This window comes from Ananas comosus, linkage group 11 (assembly GCF_001540865.1).
Source record: "Ananas comosus cultivar F153 linkage group 11, ASM154086v1, whole genome shotgun sequence".
Classification (NCBI taxonomy): Eukaryota; Viridiplantae; Streptophyta; class Magnoliopsida; order Poales; family Bromeliaceae; genus Ananas; species Ananas comosus.
In genome coordinates this window covers 11,980,891-12,001,743 of record NC_033631.1, presented here as the reverse complement: position 1 = coordinate 12,001,743, position 20,853 = coordinate 11,980,891, and the positions used below count along the sequence as shown (strand labels likewise).

Genomic DNA, 20,853 nt, shown 5'->3' with positions numbered 1-20,853 from the left:
AGTCAAATATTATTTGTCAAACACCGACCGTCCCTTGAGTAAGTGGTAAAGAATTGGTGGTTTGTATCCGGGGGTCCCAAGTTCGAATTCTAGTTGATTCATATTTCCAGTTAAGTTTATTTCTAAATGAAATAGACGAAGCGGGCAGCGTGCTACCTATCTCTCTCAAAAAAAAAATATATTATTTATCAAACAATTTTAGTTTAGATGGATAAGTTATCTCTACAGTATATTTGTGACCTCTCTGTGCTTGTGAATTTGGTTTCAGAAATAGTTCACAATTGATGGCTTGCATCCAATAGTCAATATTTTTTTAAAAAAAATAAAAATAAAAATAAAAAGCCTTGGATCCTATAGAAAGTGGTATTTTCCATATTAATTTTGGTTTCACAAATGCTATTATCCCTCCAAACGTAGGCACAAGTACACACCACGTGCACCCAAAAAAAATAAAAAAAATAAAAAAATAAAAAAAAAAGCTACTATCCACTCTTGAGAGAGCTCTGAATGCTCCAGTGGATTATACATCTGCTATCCTCAGAAACAAAATGGTACTTATCTCATGCTTCATGAATAGAGTTAATAAAAGATAATTTCAATATTTATACACATGAACAGACCGTTCTTAGCTCAAGTGACCAAAAGTCCGGTGATTAATATTCGAGATTCTAAATTCAAAGCCTGACTGCTTTATATTTTTAGTTAAATTTATTTCTGAAAAAAAACGAAACAAATAATGTGCTATCCTTTTAAAACCCAAAAAAAAGGGGTACCAATTCCATTTGATAGCTTAGCTTTTTATCTATCTTAACATATTGCTAAACAATAAATAAAATAATTGCATGGGCTGTGTTTCACATTGGATATATTGCTAGTTTGCATGTATACACCACCCACATATTATATACAACAAACAAACAAAAAAAAAAAGCACTCATCCTCTTCCAGGTACATCAATTTGTCTTATATATATGGTGACACCACCAGTGGAAGTTAAGAGTGCATCCACAAATGAAAAACCTCTGCCTCACATCCAACTTCATTGAAACCTCTTGGGTGGGTGTTGGTTTTTATATATAATTCCACATCCAACATGAAAAGACCAGCACTAGTACTATCAATCCTCTGCAAGTGAGCAGAGGTGTGTGTTTTCTTTTATTGGGTTTGGTTTGGGGAGGTTAAAGATGGGGAGGAAGTGCTCCCATTGTGGGAACTATGGCCACAACTTGAGGACTTGCAGTAGCCACAGGAGTGCTTTTGGTGGTGGTGGTGGTGGTGGGCTGAAGCTGTTTGGGGTGCAAGTTTATGCAGCTTCTGCTTTAAAGAAGAGCTTCAGCACTGAGTGCTTAAACTCTTGTTATCTTGCTTCATCTTCTGCTTCACCTTCATCATCTTCCTCATCATCTCTTGTTTCTACTGAGGGAGCCACTGAGAAGATCTCTTATGGGTATCTATCTGATGGCCTCCTTGGAAGAGCACAGGACAGGAGAAAAGGTGACAAAAAGCATTTCTTTTCTTTTCTTTTCTTTTTCCAAAACAGTAGTAAATCTCAGAACATTGTGCAGCAAAAAATTCTTACTGAATTCTCCCTGCAGAGCATCATTTTTAAGCCATCACTTTGTTCCCTGCTCCAGTAGGCTCTGTTTTGGCTCATTTCTTTGTGTCTTTCCTTTCTCTTTTCAAACCTTTTCCTTGATATGCCATCTATTTCTTTCACCAATCTCAATGTTTATTTATGCTTTCATTTGAATTTTGCACATCACAGATCAGACAATAAGCAATATATTCACCTCTCAATTACGCCGAATTCTCAGCTGCTTCTAACTTTCTCCTTGGCACATGCATTTTTTTGTTCTTTTTCTTTTCCCCTCTCTGATTGTAGGTAGTGTTGTTTCTTATGTTTCTTAGGAATTCCATGGAGTGAAGAAGAGCACAGGCTATTCCTAGCTGGTCTGGAGAAACTTGGAAAGGGAGATTGGAGGGGAATATCCCGTAATTTCGTCACCACGAGGACTCCTACCCAGGTTGCTAGCCATGCCCAGAAATTCTTTCTCAGACAGAACAGCCTCAACAACAAGAAGCGCCGATCGAGCCTCTTCGACATGGTAAAACATATATATATATATTTGACATATGTTATATATGAATATTCGCTACATAATCTCCGCTCGCCGTATCGAGCAATCGCTTATTTTGTCGCAAATTTTGATTCAGGTATCAAGTTGTGAAGTTGCAGCTCATCCCTATGAGTTTCCGAGCTTGAAGGACCTTTCTCTCTCCAATGAATTGCATGCTCCTACACTCTCTCTAAAGACAGTGGATACCGAAGCATCAGCGAATATCGGAATCGACCTCAATTCTGCGTGCCATAGCCAATTCACAAAGCCATTTCTATCTGAGGAGAAATCTTGTATAGATTTGGAGCTCAGCATTTCCTCATCGAGGCCGTCGAATTCGAAATATCTCGCCACGGATTTCGCTCTCTGAGAACTACTATAATCAGCTAACTAGATGGATTAGTTTTCTCCAGGATCAAATGAAGGCACAAATTTAAAGAGGGAACTTCACATGTCATATTCAATTTTTGTTAGTTTTTTTTCTTTTTTTTCCTCTTTCTTTTCCCACATTTTGTGTGAGATCTTATGTCTGAAAACATTAAGGTTTTCGTTTCTCGTTAAGTAATTCGGATTAACTGAAAAATAACAGTACTGTTCATGATCCTTCATCAATCTTATGGAACCTTTTCTTTAATCATGATGCCATAAAAGAGAGATCTCTTCTTTTTTTTTTCTTATTATTTTTTAATAATTATGTGTAAATAAATAAAGGATAGCTGATCTCAGTTAAGCAAAACTGGCAGAAGATGACAAGCAAAATATAGTGTTTGGTTTTATGTTAGATGGCCCCCACCCTTCCCCCTTTGTGTGATTAGTTAGGTAGATCTGTAATATCTAATTAATTAAGTTCATTAATAAATGTAATCTGAGGAGGTGCCCATTTGAGGTTCTTTCATGGTTTTTTTTTTTTTTTTGGTCCCCTTTTTCAGAAGGAATCAATGTAAGATGTATCATTCATTCTCCAATTATTTGTCTGATGAGAATGAAGGGGCCAAAAGAAAAAAATGTCAGACTCCTACATTCTGCAGCAAACTATTTGATGCTTTATCCTGCACTGCCCTTCTGCTTTCATGCTATTCTGAAAATATATTCCTCACATAAAGATGAATTGATTGGTGTTTCTCTGCAGCTGTTCAATTTACCACTGAATTGCTTGCTATCAAATCAAGTTCTCATAACACAAGATTGATCCGGCTCTAAATGAAAGAAGATCCAAATATAAATGAACTCATCTCCCTAACAGCTTTATTCAGAAAAAGAAAAGAAAAGAAAAGGAATAGAAAGATCAAGCATCACATCGATCGACGTTTCATGGTAAAGAAGCTTTAATTCCCACCACACTCAGAGAAGATAAGACACAAAGATAGAAACAAAAGCAAACAAAATGATATTATTACTTGTAAGGAGACTATTACTTAACTTGGATTCCTTGTGATTGCTTTATCTTTGGACCACTCTCATTATTGACATTTCAATGGAAAGGCCTATTTATTGCTTGTCCCCTTGTTCACTTCTTATATTGTCTTTATTTTTCCATGTAAAATTGAAAATTTTGGTGTTTTACCTCTCAATCTAGTCCCCGAAATTTTCTCAGGTGAACTCTACACTCTTCCAGTTACTTACTGACTCTAGCATTTAGAAATTAGACACAAATAACTTCAACCTCTTTCTCAAATTTACTCAGAAAAAAAAAAGCTAATACAGTAGAAAATTAGATCGATCTGATAGGTAGCGAACCGGACAATTTAAAATAGGTTAAATTTGATAGACTCTCTGACGTGTAAAATAGTGTCATATTAGTATGTAATTGTAACGCGCAACATTGAAATGGATGTAAAGAATAAAGTTCGATAATTTGCTTAATATTACTTATCAATGTTGAAAAATTATTAGTGTGAGATCATATTAAAAGAAATGGGAGACATTATCTTAGGTATTAAGGCATGGGCTATTTCACAATCAATACCCAAGTCCTAAGGAACAGTAGGCACCCACTGTATGAGAGGGACACTGCAAGGGGAACTTTTAAAGGAAAGTGACATATGAACCACTTTGTACCCCCACTGAATAAGAGGCAGCTATCAAAATGAGGTGTCAAAATGATCATCTCCTTTATTTGTTTGTGGCAGGTAAAAAATTCCTCATCCACATGTGTGCTGCCCCAACAAAGGATTTAGAAGAACAATCCTTTGCCACAAAAGGTCAATCCATCATTCTCTCTGCCTATTTGGCTTCTGGATATCCTTGTTTATTCAATTTTGGAATGTACCCATTATTGTTATTGTTATTATTTATTCGGCATAGATGTGATTACAGGTCGGGTTCGAGTTGGATCCATTGAGAACTTAAGTCAGAATGCAATATGTATGATAAGCTATCGAATAGTATTATTAGCCGAATCTAGTATAGTGTAAAAAACCTAAAATATCTACAGAGTCATCGAAGAAGCAATAAATTTTCCTTTTAAAGCTAAATCTGGGCTAAAATATGCTTGGCTTTGATGTTGTTTAAGTCGAGCTATTTTAAAAGCATCACTAACATTTTTCTTAAATCTCCTGCAATAATAATTCGCAATACTTTGCCTACAAATGTATATAATTTTAGATAATCATGTAGCTTCTCAAAAATGTACCATACTGCAGCAGAATTAGAAATTTCAGTGTTTTTTTTTTTCCTTAGCTTTAATGATGGAATTATTAGTACATACATGTGACCCGTCCTCTATAGCTAGCCAAGCAAAGAGTTTTGGCTCAGTTTTTCTCTTGGATCTCATTAATGTGTCAAATGAGCAGTAATAATCTTATACCTCACTCATCCTATGATTATTATTTCCTACATGTCTTACCAGATTTACTGTACAACTAATAATTAGTTAATACATAAGAAAATAAAGAACTTGTCATCTTCACAAGATGTTGCTGTGGTGTAGTGGTTATCACGTCAGTCTTACACACTGAAGGTCTCCAGTTCGATCCTGGGCAGCAACAATTCCTTTTTTCTTTTTTTTCTTTTTTTTTTTTTCTTTTCTTTGTTGTCCTTGGGCTCTTTTGGGCCTCTGTATCTATTGGGCTGTTCTTTAGTGGGTTGGGATGTATTGGCCTGCTGCGGTGGGCATGAAAGCTTCACACTAAAGTGATAATCATTATGAGAAGAATAATCATACTTTAATTGTTTATTGTAAATGTTAATTTAAAAAGGCCAGGGATTTGAGTTTCTATAAGAACTTGAAATCAGAGCGCGTGTTTCGGCTTTGGTTGATATATATAAGTGTTTAAGTATGGATGTATTTGAAAAGAAAAAAAAACGCGGTGCTACGTATATACATATTTGATGTGTTAGTGAACGGAGCACATTTATATGTTTAAAATAGATGTATGTAAGTTATCATATTTATTTTGATTTTTTAGGCCATATTCCAAAACTAATATAAGTATAATATAATAAGGAAATATGCAATTTTATGTAAAAAATACAATCTATATACTCATATATACGTGGATTAAGCGTTTTGCATTGGAAACAAAAAAAAATTGATCAAAGTAATACAAGGAAAGTTACTTTTGAATAAATAATATGTATTGTAAGCTTTATATCTCATAAATAAATGTGCAGGTAGGATGGCTTATTTTATGTCATTTGTGAATCATAAATCATTGTGTTTACGTACTTTTCTTTCTCAAAAAAAGAGAAAGAGAAAAAATTTAAAAATGTTTACGAACTTAGCTGTTTGGCACTTTGACTAACCATCTCCTTACTAAATATTGTTTATCTTTTGTGACAAAATAGTACAATCATCGGTTCCAAGTTATGCTCTTCCATAAAAAATATATATATCTTTTTTCTCAACAAATCAAATATAAATATTAATTTAAAATATTAATTGAACAAAGTGAAAGTACCTCATTTCTCTTTTTTTCTTAAATTTATTTTCTTATAAATCAAAACAAAGTTGTGTCTTTAAAATCACTTTTCTTTTACACTAATTAAACACCAATCAATATATAAAAAATAAATATTCTTTTACTAGACATTTTTAAAAAATTGTATAATATTCAATACAAACAAATGACTATATTTTAGCACTGCACGTATCATCCACAACACATCCTTTCCGCAAATCCAAATACAAACACTACAAAGAAAAGTAATAAAGGAAATAAAAAATATTACATGTACACTCTTTATAGGTGTGTCTTATACCATTGGATCCCAAAATTGATACATTTCTTAAAATTTTAGTTTAAAAAAATAAAATAAATGAATTTATCTTAGACTATAAGTATAAAATTTACATATACTTTTAAGGTATATATAGAAATGCAAACGGGCCGGATCCTACAGTGAGAGGATCCCCAATCTTCCGTCCTTTTTTTTGGTGAGTCACAACTGATTCGAAATAGTTTAATCTTATTATTATTATTTTTTTACTCTTACATATCATTCGAGTCGGAGCGTTGGAGGGGGAGCGAATTTTTTACAGATTTTTTGAAAAAAATTCATCTCCCCTTCTATTTTGTTAATAGATGAGACCAAATTCTAATTTTAATTTATTGTCGTTCCCTAAATGCAGGAATACCATTTACTTTTTTCTTTTTTTTTTTGAGAGAGAGATAAATAGCACGCTACCCGTTTCGTTTATTTTATTAAGAAATAACTTAGCTAGAAATGTAAATCAACTAGAATTCAAATTTGGGTCTCGAATACCAACCACCAAACCCTTTGCCATTTGCTATAGAAACGGTCAATCATTTATTGTTTTTTGAAAGAAAAAAATACAATAGACTATCCTTTTTATTTACGTTTTAAAAAATTAAATTTAATTAAAACTAAAAATTAATTAAATTTAAAATTTAAAATATTAATTATTAAATTTTTTATCACTTGCGTTAGCAGCGGTCCGTATCAGGCGTTTTCTGCGTGACAAACCACTAATACCTACCCCCGCGTTGACCGTTTGCCTGCGCAAAGCAAAGAGCCAAAACGCAAGTGTTCGATTTTCCCGGCCACATTTGCTCTCGGAGCCGCACGTTACCGACCTCTCTTTTTTTTTTCTTTTTTTTTTCTTTTCCCGCCCGGCCACGTCAGCTTTTTTTTTTTTGGGCGTTTCTTTTAAAGAAGCATTATTATCATTTGCTTACGTGTAATCTACATGGCCTCTTTAATTAATTACTTTCCCCTCCTAATCCCTTCCGTTCGTTGTCCTTAATCATACGCAACCGCCCATCGTCAGCGTTTTATTTACGGATCTGCCACTGGATGACTTTCTCAAACATTTAAAAAAGTTCACCCATGCTAGGTAGCTTCGTAATAAGGAAAGGACCATAGGGGTATTTTCGGGAATCCACGTCCGGGTGGCGATCCATAATTACATTTTAGAGCAATATAAATTGTGGGGACGGTCCATTCGCTCCTCATCGCCGCATCTCTCTCTCTCTCAAACTCCATCTTTTTCGCATGCTGTAGACCCCTCCTCCTCCTCCTCCTCCTTCGTTCTCCTTGATAATTTTGGAGCTCGAGTGCTCTCGTCGCCATGACGGTAATCGTACCGGGTAAAATACTACACTCCTCTCCTCGTTCTCCCTTTCGATCTACGTGTTTTGGGGGAGTTTTTGGTGCGTTTTTGTGGTGATCGGTGGTGATTGATTGGGGAACAGAGCCGCTGCTCGAGGAGAGGAACGTTCACGGCGAAAACGTGGAGGAGGAGCGATCGATCGGTGGTGGATCGCTCGATCTCGATGGGGGTTTCGTCGTCCCCGATAGCAATGCGTTCGGGCACTCATTCAGGTGATTTATTATTATTTTTTCCTTCATCTTCTTTTTCTTCGTCGTGGAGAGATCAGATCGAATCATGTTTTGAAATTTTAAATTCAATAGCCAAGTTATTTTTTTAAAACATAAAATAAAATTTTGTAAACTCCCGCGAAATTCCAAATCCGAGTAAATGAATTGCTTATGCTAAACTCCGAGATCGCTGGGATCCTTGCGGGACCGCAGAATTTTATTTTTTGTTTTTAACTTTTTGTTATCCGAAGGGTGTCACACGTGTAGTACGGAACAGCTGTTTAGCACTTATGAACTGTGATGAGATCAAATTAATATGAATTATTAATAGTAATTCATCATGCTTAATATTTCTAAAATAAGATGATAATTTTTAAAATTGGTAGCGCTGTATCCATCAAATATATATTGACTTGTTCACTTCACAAATCCTATCTTAAGGTTTTGTTCCGATTGTTACGTTACAGGGACTATAATAAGGAAAGCGAAAGAAGAGCTGGGGTGGAGGAATTTTATCGAATCAATCACATTAACCAAACTTATGCTTTTGTAAGTCTTAATTTTAGCTGTCACAACTACAATTGGATGTCCGCTGCCACGATTAGATGGAGAAATTTAATAATCTTAAACAACAAACAAAACAATATTCGTATATAGGAGTACAAATTCCATACGGGTGTGATAAGAAATCTTATATACAAAGGGTTGATAATATTAAATTTGATTAAACAGTTAGTGAGCCAAAATTAATTGAGGTAGCATTACACTGAACATCACCTCCTCTTTAACAGTGTGTATGAAACGTGTCTGAGTGTTACATGTTGTACCTCTTCTCCCCTGTGAAAGTAAATGTTGGTTACAATAATAACGCTTATTAAGTCACGGTTTTATTCATTTTTTTTTTTCTTTTTTGTGGTCCGTCATTTTTTTCCGAGTGGGTCCCAAGTTCTGGCTTTGTATCATTGGCGCATGTTGTTGACATGTTTTAGAGGTGCACATAGCATATAGATACAATTAATTCTCTACACAGAAAAATTCTGTGCGAGAGCATCACTCTGATACTTGAGATGCATGTCATCTCGGATGTGTGATGGGATGGTCCATGGCGTAGGAATTTTTTTTTATACACGGAATTAAAGGAAAATCTTATCTTGTGTTATTATCATCTACATATGGCCACATATTGGTATAGTACAAATAATTCTTGACCCAAACATTTATGATCTGAAATCTAATTGATCAATATAATTAAACAGGCTAAAGAGAAGAAGGAAGAGCATGGGAAGCTGCAGAAGGGCGCGATGAGCATATGGGAGTGCGTTGAGCTTCTCAATGAGTTTGTTGACGAGAGTGATCCGGATTTGGATGAGCCCCAAATTGAGCATCTTCTTCAATCGGCTGAGGCCATCCGCCGCGACTACCCTGGCCAAGAATGGCTCCACCTCACTGCTCTTATCCATGGTAATAGCTTTTTTCCTTTTTCCCCCCTTCCATTTTACTTTTTTTTTTTTTTTTTGAAGTTAATTAGTTCTTCTTTACCGTAACTTGTCAGATCTCTTGTAATAGGATGTAGTGTTGTTTTGTAAAATACTATTAAGAAATATTACATTGAAAGTCTCTAAACTATATACAGCGAAAGCAGAAACTTCATGCTGAAGTTGCATTTCTTAGGGCGTAATCTTATTTTAGTTTTTTTTCAGGCAAAAGCTCTAAAATTTTTGTGCTGGGCCAAATAAAATTTATAATGTTTTATGTAATAAAAAATAACTAAATCTGACACAAATAATTTTTGCTTTTTCAGACCTTGGGAAAGTGTTACTGCACCCTTCTTTTGGTGGTGAGCCGCAGTGGTGCGTCGTTGGTGAGTTACATTACAAGGACATTTTGGATCCTTGTGGAGCTGTAACTTTGTCCTTTTCTTGGACATTTTCTGAAAACCTATTTAACATGCAGGTGATACGTTTCCTTTGGGCTGTGCCTTTGACCAATCCATCGTGCACGATCAGGTACAATATCTGACTCACCTATGATTCATCCCCTTATCAAAATGCCATTATTTACGCTCACAATTTGCGACTCTGCCCCTTCGATATATGATGGAACGGTATTATTCCCGAATAAATAGTATGTATTTAGTTGTTTCGTTTTCCGTTTGATGATTACAGTATTTTAAGGGCAACCCAGATTACAACGATCCCGTCTACGGTACAAGGTTGGGGATTTATACTGAGAACTGTGGCCTCGACAAGGTGACCATGTCGTGGGGCCACGACGAGTACATGTACCTGGTTAGTACTCTTCTCAATTATCAAATAACAATAATAATTATAACCTAGCGTCACGTATTGGTATTCCTACTCTCTCCCCATGCATTCGCGTAGTCGGTAGTTCCCGCGATGTCGTGTTCTAGTATGTCGATATCTATGTCTAACAATAATATTGAAATCATATTTGATTAGAAATAAAAATATTGATCGTCTAAGCTCCTTAACAGCGTTAATTTGGGATAAGCAGGTGATGAAGGAGAATGGCACAACGCTACCACCTGTAGCGTCCTTTATCGTGCGGTTCCATTCCTTCTACGCCTTGCACCATTCCGGAGCTTACACCTATCTCATGAATGATGAGGACAAGGAGATGCTCAAGTGGCTTAGGATCTTCAAGTAAGTCCCCTCTCTCCCTCTCTGTGCCGGCGCACGTGTACAAGATTAGTTTCAACAACACTAAGAAATTGTTGCTGTAATGACAATGAGCAGCAAATATGACCTCTATAGCAAGAGCAAAGTGAGGATCAATGTGGAGGAGGTGAAGCCTTATTACCAATCCCTCATTGACAAGGTGAGAGTCCCTTTGCACTCTCTTTGTTAATTGTACATCAATCTCTACATACAAATTAATGGCTTTTTTTTTTTAATCTATGAAATTACTTTTGTGATGCAGTATTTCCCTCCTAAACTGAGATGGTGAATGCAGTGCCGCCATTAATCGAAGTTGCTCTCTTCCCTTATACTAAGATGGCTCGAAATAAAGCTAGCTACGGGTCTTCGTCTGCGGCTACCGCGGCATGTCTATTTATGCTGTTCTCTTCTTTGTTGCAGTTCTATGTCGGCCTTTACTAATACTACCTGGCTATGTTCTGGTGCCTTTGATGCTAATTACTGTTTCTTATTATCGAGGCAATAAGAGCTGTTTCTTTAGTATATATTCACGCACATTTTGGTTTCGGAAATGTTTTGCTCTCTATAAATTGATTCAGAGTTATTGATGGGCCAACATGTCAAGCCCGGCCCATTAGTCTTTCTATTATCACCCTCAATCTGGCCCAGTCCATTTGTAACAGTAATGGTCTCCTTTTGTTTGGGCCCGTCCATTAGCCCATTAGTAGCTGTGACGTGCTCCTTTTAGATTTAATTTAACAACATTAGATTTGAAATTCAGATTCTATGAAACTCAAAATGCTATAAAATTTCTTTCAAAAATGACATGCTCAGTCTTATGTGGAATATATTTTATAGAGAGAGGACTTCGGCATTTCTTTACATTTGTATGGTTGAGCACTGCCAAACTACCAGTAAACCTTTTTTTTTTTTTTTTTTTTTTTTTTTTAGAGATAGATAGCACACTACCCGCTTCGTTTATTTCATTTAGAAATAAACTTAGCTGGAAATATGTATCAGCTAAGATTCGAGCTTGGGTCTCGGGTACCAACCACTAAGTCTTTTGCCACTTGCTCTAGGGACGGTCGGTAACTACCAGTAAACTTTAAAATTCAGGATTCGAGGTTCTAAACTTTTTAAGAATTTTTAATTCAATCATTAGTTCATTACCCTGTTGCTTCAGGTTGGTGCTTCGTACATATATCCACACTACAAATTCGTTGGTCTGATCCAATCCATTAATTTATAATTATAAAAGGGCTACAACTTAATTAGGGCATTAATCCCTTGATTCGAGGAAGGCAGTTGCTGATATTTAGCTCAAAAAAAAAATAAATTCCTAAGAAAAAGAAATTGAGAAATACTACATGCACATTAAAAAATAGACAGTAAGAGGCTATTTAAATGAAAGCAAAAGGGTTAGAAAATAAGAAATTTGTGCGTGCTTTTCAAAATTTTACTTTACCCTTCATTGTACCGAAATCAAAATGCTGATCTTTATACAATCATGAGTGAAAGTTCGAATAATTTGCAGTTCGATCCCATGTCGAACTAAATACTTACGCTTACGAATTTAGCCTCCAAAAATAATTAGAAGTAAATGGATCCTAAATCTTACGTAAGTTTGCCCAAAACTTAAAATACTCTTTCTGCATATTTAATACTAAATTTTCTTCAATAAAATTAGTGGTGGTTACAAATAAATAAATAAATAAATAAATAAATAAATAAATAAATGTAATGTAGGTGGCTACGATGAATCAGTGGGAGGTGTTAGCACATAGTACGGACAGGTGGTTAGCGGAAACTGGATGCGTCGCCGTTCTTTAGCCGTACGATCCGGATTTGGGACAGCGTAGTTTTCAATTATAGGGACCGTTATCCCCTCCTTTGACGCGTAGAATTACACGCCGCCACCTCCGCAGCTATATCTAATCCTAACGCCCTTTCCGAGCATCTTTATCTTATCTTATTATTGAGCAATATATATATATACTAGGAATACATCTAAAAAAAATTAATAAAATTTATATGTATCTCATTTAAGGATAAATTTTTTTTACTAATCATATTATGTGACTAATAAATAATTTTTATTCTTAAATCGGTGAGAAATAGGATACACACTAATTTTTAAGTGTACAAATAAATTTTTTTTTTTCTATCTTATTATTTTTGACACAGTGCAATCAAATTGCTCATTTTATACTCAGTTAGTAATTTTAGCATATAATCTCTGCTGTTCGATGGGTCGATTATATAGTGTACTTTGAGAGTAATTAATAGGAGTTATTAGATATTACACCAAAAATCAAGCTTTTTTTTTTTTTATTGCAAACTTTTGTCCGAACTTGCATCATCCCACCCTAGTTTTTTTTTTCTTTTCTCTCTTTTTCTTAAAGAATGATAGCAAGATATTTATTTTACCTTTTCAATAAATTTAACTAAAAATATAAAATAGTTAGATTTTAAATTTAAAATTGTGAATATCAATCATTAAAATTTTTCAGCCAATTATGCTTGATATTCGTGTCGAGTACTAAAAAATTTAATGAGATGGAAAAAATAAAAAACTCTGCATCCTTCGATGAATCATAAGCAACCTATATATTAAAATATAAAATTTATCATTCTTATAATTATTTTATTAGATATTTTTTATACAATTCTGATTAAGTACATCATAGACCTCTCACTTAATAAAACAAAAAAGATATTGTGAAACAGACTGTTTCTAGAGCAAGTGACAAAAAATTTGATAATTGATACTCGAGATCCAAGTTCGAATTCTAATTATTTATTTTCAAATAAAATAAATTAAGCTGATAGAAAAACATTTAATTCGAAGCGGTGAGGAGGCACTGACGAGGCTTCGAGGTGCCTCGATCGCGGCGCAGTGTCCGTACGTGGCGACGTTCTCCCGTTTGCTTGTGCTTTGGAGCAGTAGCTACGGTCCAAAAAGGGCATATTGCAGGAGCACAGCTCGAACGAACCCCTCGACCCACGTGGCGCTTCTCATGCATTACGATCCTCTTTCGCTCCCACGTACCCCACTCGTCAACGAACCACCAAAAAGATCTCGTCACCTCCCTAATCAACCAGAAGATACGATTACACACACACACACACACACACACACTAATAAAGCCCCAAAATTAAAAGAAAAAGGTCCCTGCATGTATTGTATTATTATCTCCATGCATCTCCATGTATATTAGAGTTTGGGTTTTATACACTTCTCATTTTGAAATATATATTTTAGCTTTTAGCTTTTATTTATTTTATATTAGATTAAAAAAATAAAAAAAGATACCATCTGTATATCTAAAAATTCAAGAATAAATTATAAAATATCAATCTCAACCCTATAAAAATTTAATTTGAGTTCTGAATAATAATGCATAATAATATATAATATATAATTTTGGATGATTTGAGTGTAAAATTTATATTCACTTCAGAGATAATAATAATAATAATATTATTTAAAAAATATTTATTTTTTTAGAGGTTGTTAAATTTACATAATAAATAGCGTAGGAACCATCTTGCATAATTAATTGGAATAGTACAAGTAACAAACCAATAAAAGAAAAGGAGGAAAAAAAAAAGAAAAAAGAAAAAGAAAAAGTAAAGGAGAAGTAGTAGAAAAGGCCAAATATGCTAAAATCCAAGCCAAAATACCACCCCTCGCGCTCCCGCGGGCTCACACACAAACCAAGCGGCGTCCCCCAACTTTACTAATATAATAATATATCTATTTTTTTAATATTTATCTATAATCTAATATTTACTTTTATTCATTTAACCCCGGTTAGTTTACCTCCAGTCAGCTTAACCTCCGGTTGGCTCCCCTTTATATACCATTTCACCACCCCCACCCCATAATCCCGAAACCCATACCATACACTCCAAACTATAGCCGAGATACAGATCAATAATAATGGTGATCAGCGACGTAAACTACGGGAATCCGACGGTGCACACTCCGCCGTGGCACGTGCTAGAGGATCGGACGGCCCTGATGGGCCACTGCGTCCCGGTGAGCGGCGTGACGTGCCGCGGCAACACCGGCGCCGTGTCCCCGTTCGTCCTCGGCGAGGCCGCGCTCGCCGCGCTCCGCCGCTCGCTCGTCCGTCCGCGGCGGCACTACGTCGACGAATCGTACGACTCCTCGTCGTCGTTGTCGTCGTCGGAGGGGGGGGAGGAGGAGGAGGAGGAGGAGTGGGAGGAGGACTCGTGGGAGGTGTACGCGTCGACGGACGGTTTCCGGATGTACGAGTTCAAGGTGCGGGCGTGCCGGCGGCGGCGGTCGCACAACTGGACGGAGTGCCCGTTCGCGCACCCGGGCGAGAAGGCGGCCCGGCGGGACCCCCGGCGGTTCACTTACTCGGGCGAGCCCTGCCCGGAGTTCCGCCGGCGCGGGGCCTGCGAGCGCGGCGACGCCTGCGATCTCGCGCACGGCGTCTTCGAGTGCTGGCTGCACCCCGCCCGCTACCGCACCCAGCCCTGCAAGGACGGCACCGCCTGCCGCCGCCCCGTCTGCTTCTTCGCCCACACGCCGGAGCAGCTCCGCCTCCTACCCCAGCAGCAGCAGCAACAGCAGCAGCATCAGCANCACACCGCCTGCTGCCCCGCCAGCAAAAGCCGTCGGAGATCGATGAAGGAGAAGAGAATCTTCTCGTCTTCGCCGCGGGTGGAGGCGGCGATGGCGGAGCTGAGGCTGTGCAAGTCGATGCCTTCCTCGTGGAAGTATCGGTGTAATGCTGCGGGGTTCGAAAGCACCAGCACCAACACCAGCAGCAGCAGCAGCAGCAGCAGCAGCAGCAGCGTGCCGTCGACAATAGTAATGGCTCCCGAGCAGCAGTACAGCTGGTGCGCTGAGGATTCGGTTGAGGAGGAGTCGGCGGCGGCGGCGGAGATGTCGGCGCCGAATTTCGATTGGGTGTCCGATCTGCTCAAGTAATAAAAATACTAGGATCGAAAAGTTGCTTGGTTATGTGATTGATTACTCGTGATCGTGCATGATCAGAATTATATATAGAGACAAAAAAAAAGAAAAAAAAAAGATGGATGCTGGGATTAATTTACAGAAGTGATCAGAAGATGGAAGCTGCTTGCTTCTTCGGTTTTTTTTTTTTTTTTTTTAATAATTTGGTTTTTTTGGGGGGAGAGATATGTTGATAGATCTATATAAAGTAGGAGTATCGTCACTGTAAATAAGATGTGCAGTTACGTACTTTGGTGAAAATTCGTAGCATTGCTTAATAATTTCGTCTGGTTGTTGATTCGAACTGTTTCAAGTTCTTGCTATGTAAATATTTTCAGTGTTAAATTCGAAGGTGAAGTTCCTAAGTGTTATTATTATTATTTTTTTCTGTCTTAATTAATTGTCGCTCTATAAGCTTTTATTTTATTTTCTTCATATTTCTTGGTTTTTTTTCCCCAAAGAGATCCTAAATAAATAAATGAATAATTATGTGATAGAAGATTATAGAAACCTGTGGGTGCGCATGAAACAATTCTTTTCCCCGGGTTGATTAATTAATTAATGGGCACTAATCTTGCGTTTAAGATTAAAATACCAAAAAGCAAAAAGAAAGAAGATACGGCGCATCGATTGTTCGCGGCATTTTTTTTTTTTTATAGAAGAGAACGAGGAGGGAATCAAACATGTGAAAAGCATTGCGGCGGGAGAAACAAAACTGGGAACTAATTAATCACTTTCTTAGTCGTGATTTGCAATTAATTAACAAGTGTCTCCTGGGTTGGCACTTTGTTTAAGTAGTCATTTGCAATTTAATAGCAAGTGCGCTTTTTTTTTTTTTTTTTTTTCTTTGAGAGATAGGTAGCACGCTACCGTTTATTTCATTTAGAAATAAACTTAGCTAGAAATATGCATCAATTAGGATTTGAACTTAGGATCTCGGGTACCAACCACCAAGTACTTTGCCACTTTCTCTATGGACGGATAGCAAGTGTTATAACAAGTTTTTTCGTGGGAAGGGTTAGTGGGATCCTTAATTTGGAGCATCTTTACATAAGAACCAGTCTTAGTCAAAAAATTATTGTTTTTTCATAAGTTCATTTAATGAAAAATGTAAATATTTTCAGGTTTTCAAAAATTTCATGCTTTCCACTTTGTTGCTTAAAAAGGAATATTTATGGAAGCTCCAAATCCTGTAAACTGTTGACAAGTATTACTTAATGCAGTTAAAAGAAACCTATACACAGTCTTTGAAGCAACTCGATTCTAACCATCAAGTTCTTAACCAACTAACCAACTATACTAGGAAGCAAATAAATTTCTACACAAAAAACAACTCTATTTTTCAGTTTGCGAAAAGTAGAAACAGTGTCAGCAAACTAAATTTAACATATAGTTTAAAAGTGTTTACCACCATTACATGTTTAAGAATATTTTGAATAGGCATCAATGGGGGGGTAAGAAAAGTAAGAACTATAGCAAATGGTGCTCAATTACAAAGCACAATCTCAACATAATATATATACAGTAGAGGCATGTGAACAGTGATATGATTCCTTCCCTCGAATTTCCTCGATTTAAAGTAAGGAGTGTTCTTACTTTAATGTGGGCCAAACATCTCTGCTTGTTCTTCATTGTAAAATGAAAAGTAGAATTTGAAGTATTACAAAAATAAGGAAATGAATTCCGATTCAACTTTTGTGCTATTTGGTGTCTTCGACTGCTTTTCATTGTTTTCTTCTTTCAATACAGGATGATTCTGGTTATACCAACTGCCACTAGAGGGAGAAAGTAAGAACAGAAAAATATAAAAAAGCAAGAAAAACTAACGAAAATTGAAGATGAATGCCACAGTCACGAGATCCGAATCGATAAAAAGATGATTACCCATCATTAAGTTTTTTAAAAAAAGTATCACACAAACCATTAACAAGCAGTGTTATGCACGACAAACTACCACGACATTAGCTGTGTCGAACAAGCGGCCAACAAAAGGAGCAAAGTATCGAAGTATAAATCGCTTTTAACCTGAAACCACGGGTGCTTTGAACCTTTCTTTATTTCCAGTGGAAGCAACAATAATTAAAGCGCGAGAGAAAGCGACATTGCGAGTACGATGATGCTCCCCTTTTCTCCGGCGACCACAGTTTTGATTTCCGTGTGTTTAAACGGATCGGCTCCGAGGTTAGAGGCACATTAATTTCGCTCCAAGTGGTGGGCCACAGGATTAATTTTACCTCCTCCACTTGTGTGTTAAGGCCTAATTAAGGGTCCACCACCTGTTGGAAACCTGGAAAGCAAGAAACCAAAGAGAAACAATTATGTGGTTGTAAGCTAATTAGCTTTAATTAGCAAGAAGAGTATGTAGAATATATTTACTTATCAGTTCTGTGGTCAGTTTATGTATATGGGGCTTTCGAAAGTAACATCTGAAGTAAACCTCTTGATGGTTCTACAAACCAGCCTTTAAAGATAACTAGAAGAAGTTCTAGGGCATTTTAAACACTATTTACTCTACTTCCATATTCGAGGATTACTAAAATATGTTTCTTTTTATTTGCCTGAATCTCTCCTAAGGAGAGGGAAAAAATAAATAGTGATTTTTCTAGCAAACAGAATACAAGCACACATTGGAGATGGTTTGAAGAAGCATAATGTGCTCCAATTACGAGCAGCTATTCTACATCAGGTATTATTTTAGCTACGAGAAGTGCTTCCGTGCTGTGTGATGCATGTAGTTGCAATGAAAATAATTACGCTGTAATGCTTATAAATCATTACTGATACAAATAATGAAGAGAAGCAAGTAGTTATCTGTTAAATAGTCATCATGATGGGCACCGGGACCGCAACATGGAGAGGTATTATAGCACTATGTTTTGTAATAGAATAGGTATAGAAATAAACATAAAGAAATTTTGTAGAACGTAGCAGTACCTTTCAATAAAGAGAGTAAATGTTTCAGTACAGTGGGCCTCATCTAACCACTCCATTTGCCCAATCCAGTGCCCCAGCATCTACGGCAACAGGAAGGTGACAATATCCTCATTGCAGCGACCCAACCACCTATCTACTATTCCCTTGATCATAATCCAACAGCCCATGCTAAAATTTACTGAAGCAAAACTCACAAAACAAATTAAAAGTATCAAACTTGTAATTATTTCGAACTCTTGTTAGGTAAAAGTCTCATATCACATGCACATGCCTGCACTAAACAAAAGGGCAACACGATATATGGTCAAGCATCCAGATCAATCTGATAAAGATGATTGACCAAAAAGAGGTCAAAATCACAATTAATAATAGAAGATTAGAGAAGACACATTTGATCATAACCAACAGCTTAACCAGTTGGCATATAAAGCGTTCTCTATACTATCGCTACCTTCAACCCACATAGCCAAGAAAAATTTTGAAAAGTTGCTAATAATAAAAAAATTTAGTGCTAGTTTCAGTATTGCTTGTTTAATTTCAAAGGATTCTCGGTAAATGAAAACCTCTGTCATAAGTTTTCTTTTCGTTTTTTAAAACCTTTTTATATAGAAAGCACAGCAGCTGAAATGCAAGACAAGTTCAAGATATGGTAAAACGACAAGCCACCTGTTCTTATTCCCTTACATGCAGAAAACAAGGGGGTCACATTTGTCTGGTAACGCCTATGCCATCGATGTAAGAAGTCGAAAAATCTTACCTTCTTTTTCCAAAATCAAATATTATCTAGAGACAATTCTCTCAAATACTTTGTATGCGTCAACTTTATGGATGAAAACGAAGACAATGAGAACGAGTTTTTTTTGGCTTATACATTACTCTAGCGGTGTAGTTTTTAGCTTTTTGAAGTGCGCAGAAGATTTGATAATATCTGAAAGTTTATCATGAACAATACATAACTGTGAACACAGCTCAAGCTTTCAATGCATGAGCTTAGAAAGGCCAAACCTTAACAGCCCCACAATAATGGTTATGTATTGACAATTTGGCAATATTTTAGGGGGTTGTTACGATTGATAAGGACATGCAATATTACGTCCCTCGCCCACAGTTTCCTGTAGCATAGGTATTATATCAGACCATAAACTTTGTCTCCTTTTGATTATGCATCATTATCAATGATTCTCAACCACAGCATCGGGCCCAGAGCGTAGAAAAAGTCAATAACAACAAATCGACTAAAAGACTAGTATTCAATACAAACACTCATCGAATTCTGATAGTAGGCAAGTACAATCTGAGATTCATAAGGTAAAGAACACCTGCTACACGAGAACGATTATGCATGCTACCAAAAAAGAGAAATAAGAAGAATATTATTTCTTCTATTGATACCTAAAATGTACTTTAAGCAATAAATTAACAACACTCCCAGAAGAAAAAAGAGAAGGAACTATTCAAAGCAAACAAGGCACAGGTTGTACCACTAAATAATCAATACCACTGAAATTTTGAACAGCCACAAGAATGGACCAATTTTGCAAATTTTGAACTACACTAATTGATGGAAGAGTACTCCATTAGAAACTAAAGAAAACTATGCTATTGCGACTTAACTCGCATTGAAATGACATAAGATTTAACTTGCATTAAAAAGTACACAAAATTCGGAGTGTTGAATATATAATGTAAAAACAGTTATCCGACAGTTTGTGCTTTTGCTTTTGGAGATAAACAATTGCTTTTTTATTATTTAACAGGGAGATCCGAAATCTACCGGAATATTGTGATTTTGACATGAAATTTTGGCGAATATTGAGAAAGTCACCTGGACCATCAGTTAGTAATCAATTTTCCTCCTCTTTTTTTTTTTTTTTTTTTTTTTTTTTCCAAAATGAAGGTACAGAGTCTCATGCCCCAAATGAGGAGTACAAGAAGATGTCTATTATTTTTCTCCAAATAAGACAAATCATATTGTAAGTGGAAAAAGTATTAGCCTGAAAATCAGTAATGTTAAAATCAAACTCCTGTATTGTTGCGATAAGATTCTTTTACTGCATGAATTATCATCAAAGAACTTGTTCTAATACCCAAACTAGCTTATAAACCTACACAGTTCACAAAATTTAGGTTAATTCGTCGAATCGCACGCTACATACAAAATACGAAACGCGATTTTAAATACTGAGAAGAAGAAGGGTAAAAAAAAAAAAAAACACTAATAAGCCCATAATGGATTGATCCTCAGCGCATAAGAAAGAGTAAAGCAATGTGTTGGAAAAAAAAAACAACAAATAGATAGATAAGGAACGAAAAAAAAAGAGGGGCCACCTTGGTGTCGCTTATCCCGCCGTTAAATGGCTACTCTCCATTCTCT

The 20,853-nt window shown here is 36.3% G+C and overlaps 3 protein-coding genes, 1 long non-coding RNA gene and 1 other non-coding gene across 5 annotated transcripts; 4 read left to right on the top strand and 1 right to left on the bottom strand.

The window, feature by feature from the left end:
• LOC109716962 (transcription factor MYB1R1-like) lies at positions 959–2,757 on the top strand. The gene is made up of 3 exons (XM_020242589.1): positions 959–1,494; positions 1,909–2,105; positions 2,215–2,757. Exons 1-3 carry the CDS (start codon positions 1,185–1,187, stop codon positions 2,485–2,487), a joined length of 780 nt encoding a protein of 259 aa, XP_020098178.1. The 5' UTR covers positions 959–1,184; the 3' UTR covers positions 2,488–2,757.
• On the top strand, positions 5,032–5,104 carry TRNAV-UAC. Its single transcript has one exon. It is a non-coding gene; the product is annotated as a tRNA-Val (tRNA).
• Positions 7,517–11,127, top strand: LOC109716937 (probable inositol oxygenase). The gene is made up of 10 exons (XM_020242562.1): positions 7,517–7,666; positions 7,772–7,901; positions 8,366–8,447; positions 9,155–9,359; positions 9,700–9,759; positions 9,852–9,904; positions 10,064–10,186; positions 10,413–10,561; positions 10,655–10,736; positions 10,839–11,127. The coding sequence occupies exons 1-10, from the start codon at positions 7,648–7,650 to the stop codon at positions 10,863–10,865; spliced, it is 930 nt and encodes a 309-aa protein (XP_020098151.1). The 5' UTR covers positions 7,517–7,647; the 3' UTR covers positions 10,866–11,127.
• LOC109717193 (zinc finger CCCH domain-containing protein 23-like) lies at positions 14,418–15,521 on the top strand. The gene has a single exon (XM_020242864.1). The coding sequence runs from the start codon at positions 14,499–14,501 to the stop codon at positions 15,519–15,521; it is 1,023 nt and encodes a 340-aa protein (XP_020098453.1). The 5' UTR covers positions 14,418–14,498.
• On the bottom strand, positions 17,411–20,851 carry LOC109717649. Its single transcript, XR_002218236.1, has 3 exons — positions 20,808–20,851; positions 18,480–18,657; positions 17,411–17,832 (listed from the first exon to the last, which is right to left on the bottom strand). It is a non-coding gene; the product is annotated as an uncharacterized LOC109717649 (long non-coding RNA).

What these genes read in the sequence shown, in the direction of transcription:
- LOC109716962 (XM_020242589.1), top strand. Translation starts at nt 1,185, where the DNA reads ATGGGGAGGAAGTGCTCCCATTGTGGGAACTATGGCCACAACTTGAGG. An exon ending in AGCACAGGACAGGAGAAAAG is followed by an intron (nt 1,495 to 1,908) that starts GTGACAAAAAGC and finishes TATGTTTCTTAG; the next exon opens with GAATTCCATGGAGTGAAGAA. An exon ending in GATCGAGCCTCTTCGACATG is followed by an intron (nt 2,106 to 2,214) that starts GTAAAACATATA and finishes ATTTTGATTCAG; the next exon opens with GTATCAAGTTGTGAAGTTGC.
- LOC109716937 (XM_020242562.1), top strand. An exon ending in ACGACGAGTACATGTACCTG is followed by an intron (nt 10,187 to 10,412) that starts GTTAGTACTCTT and finishes TGGGATAAGCAG; the next exon opens with GTGATGAAGGAGAATGGCAC. An exon ending in AAGTGGCTTAGGATCTTCAA is followed by an intron (nt 10,562 to 10,654) that starts GTAAGTCCCCTC and finishes GACAATGAGCAG; the next exon opens with CAAATATGACCTCTATAGCA.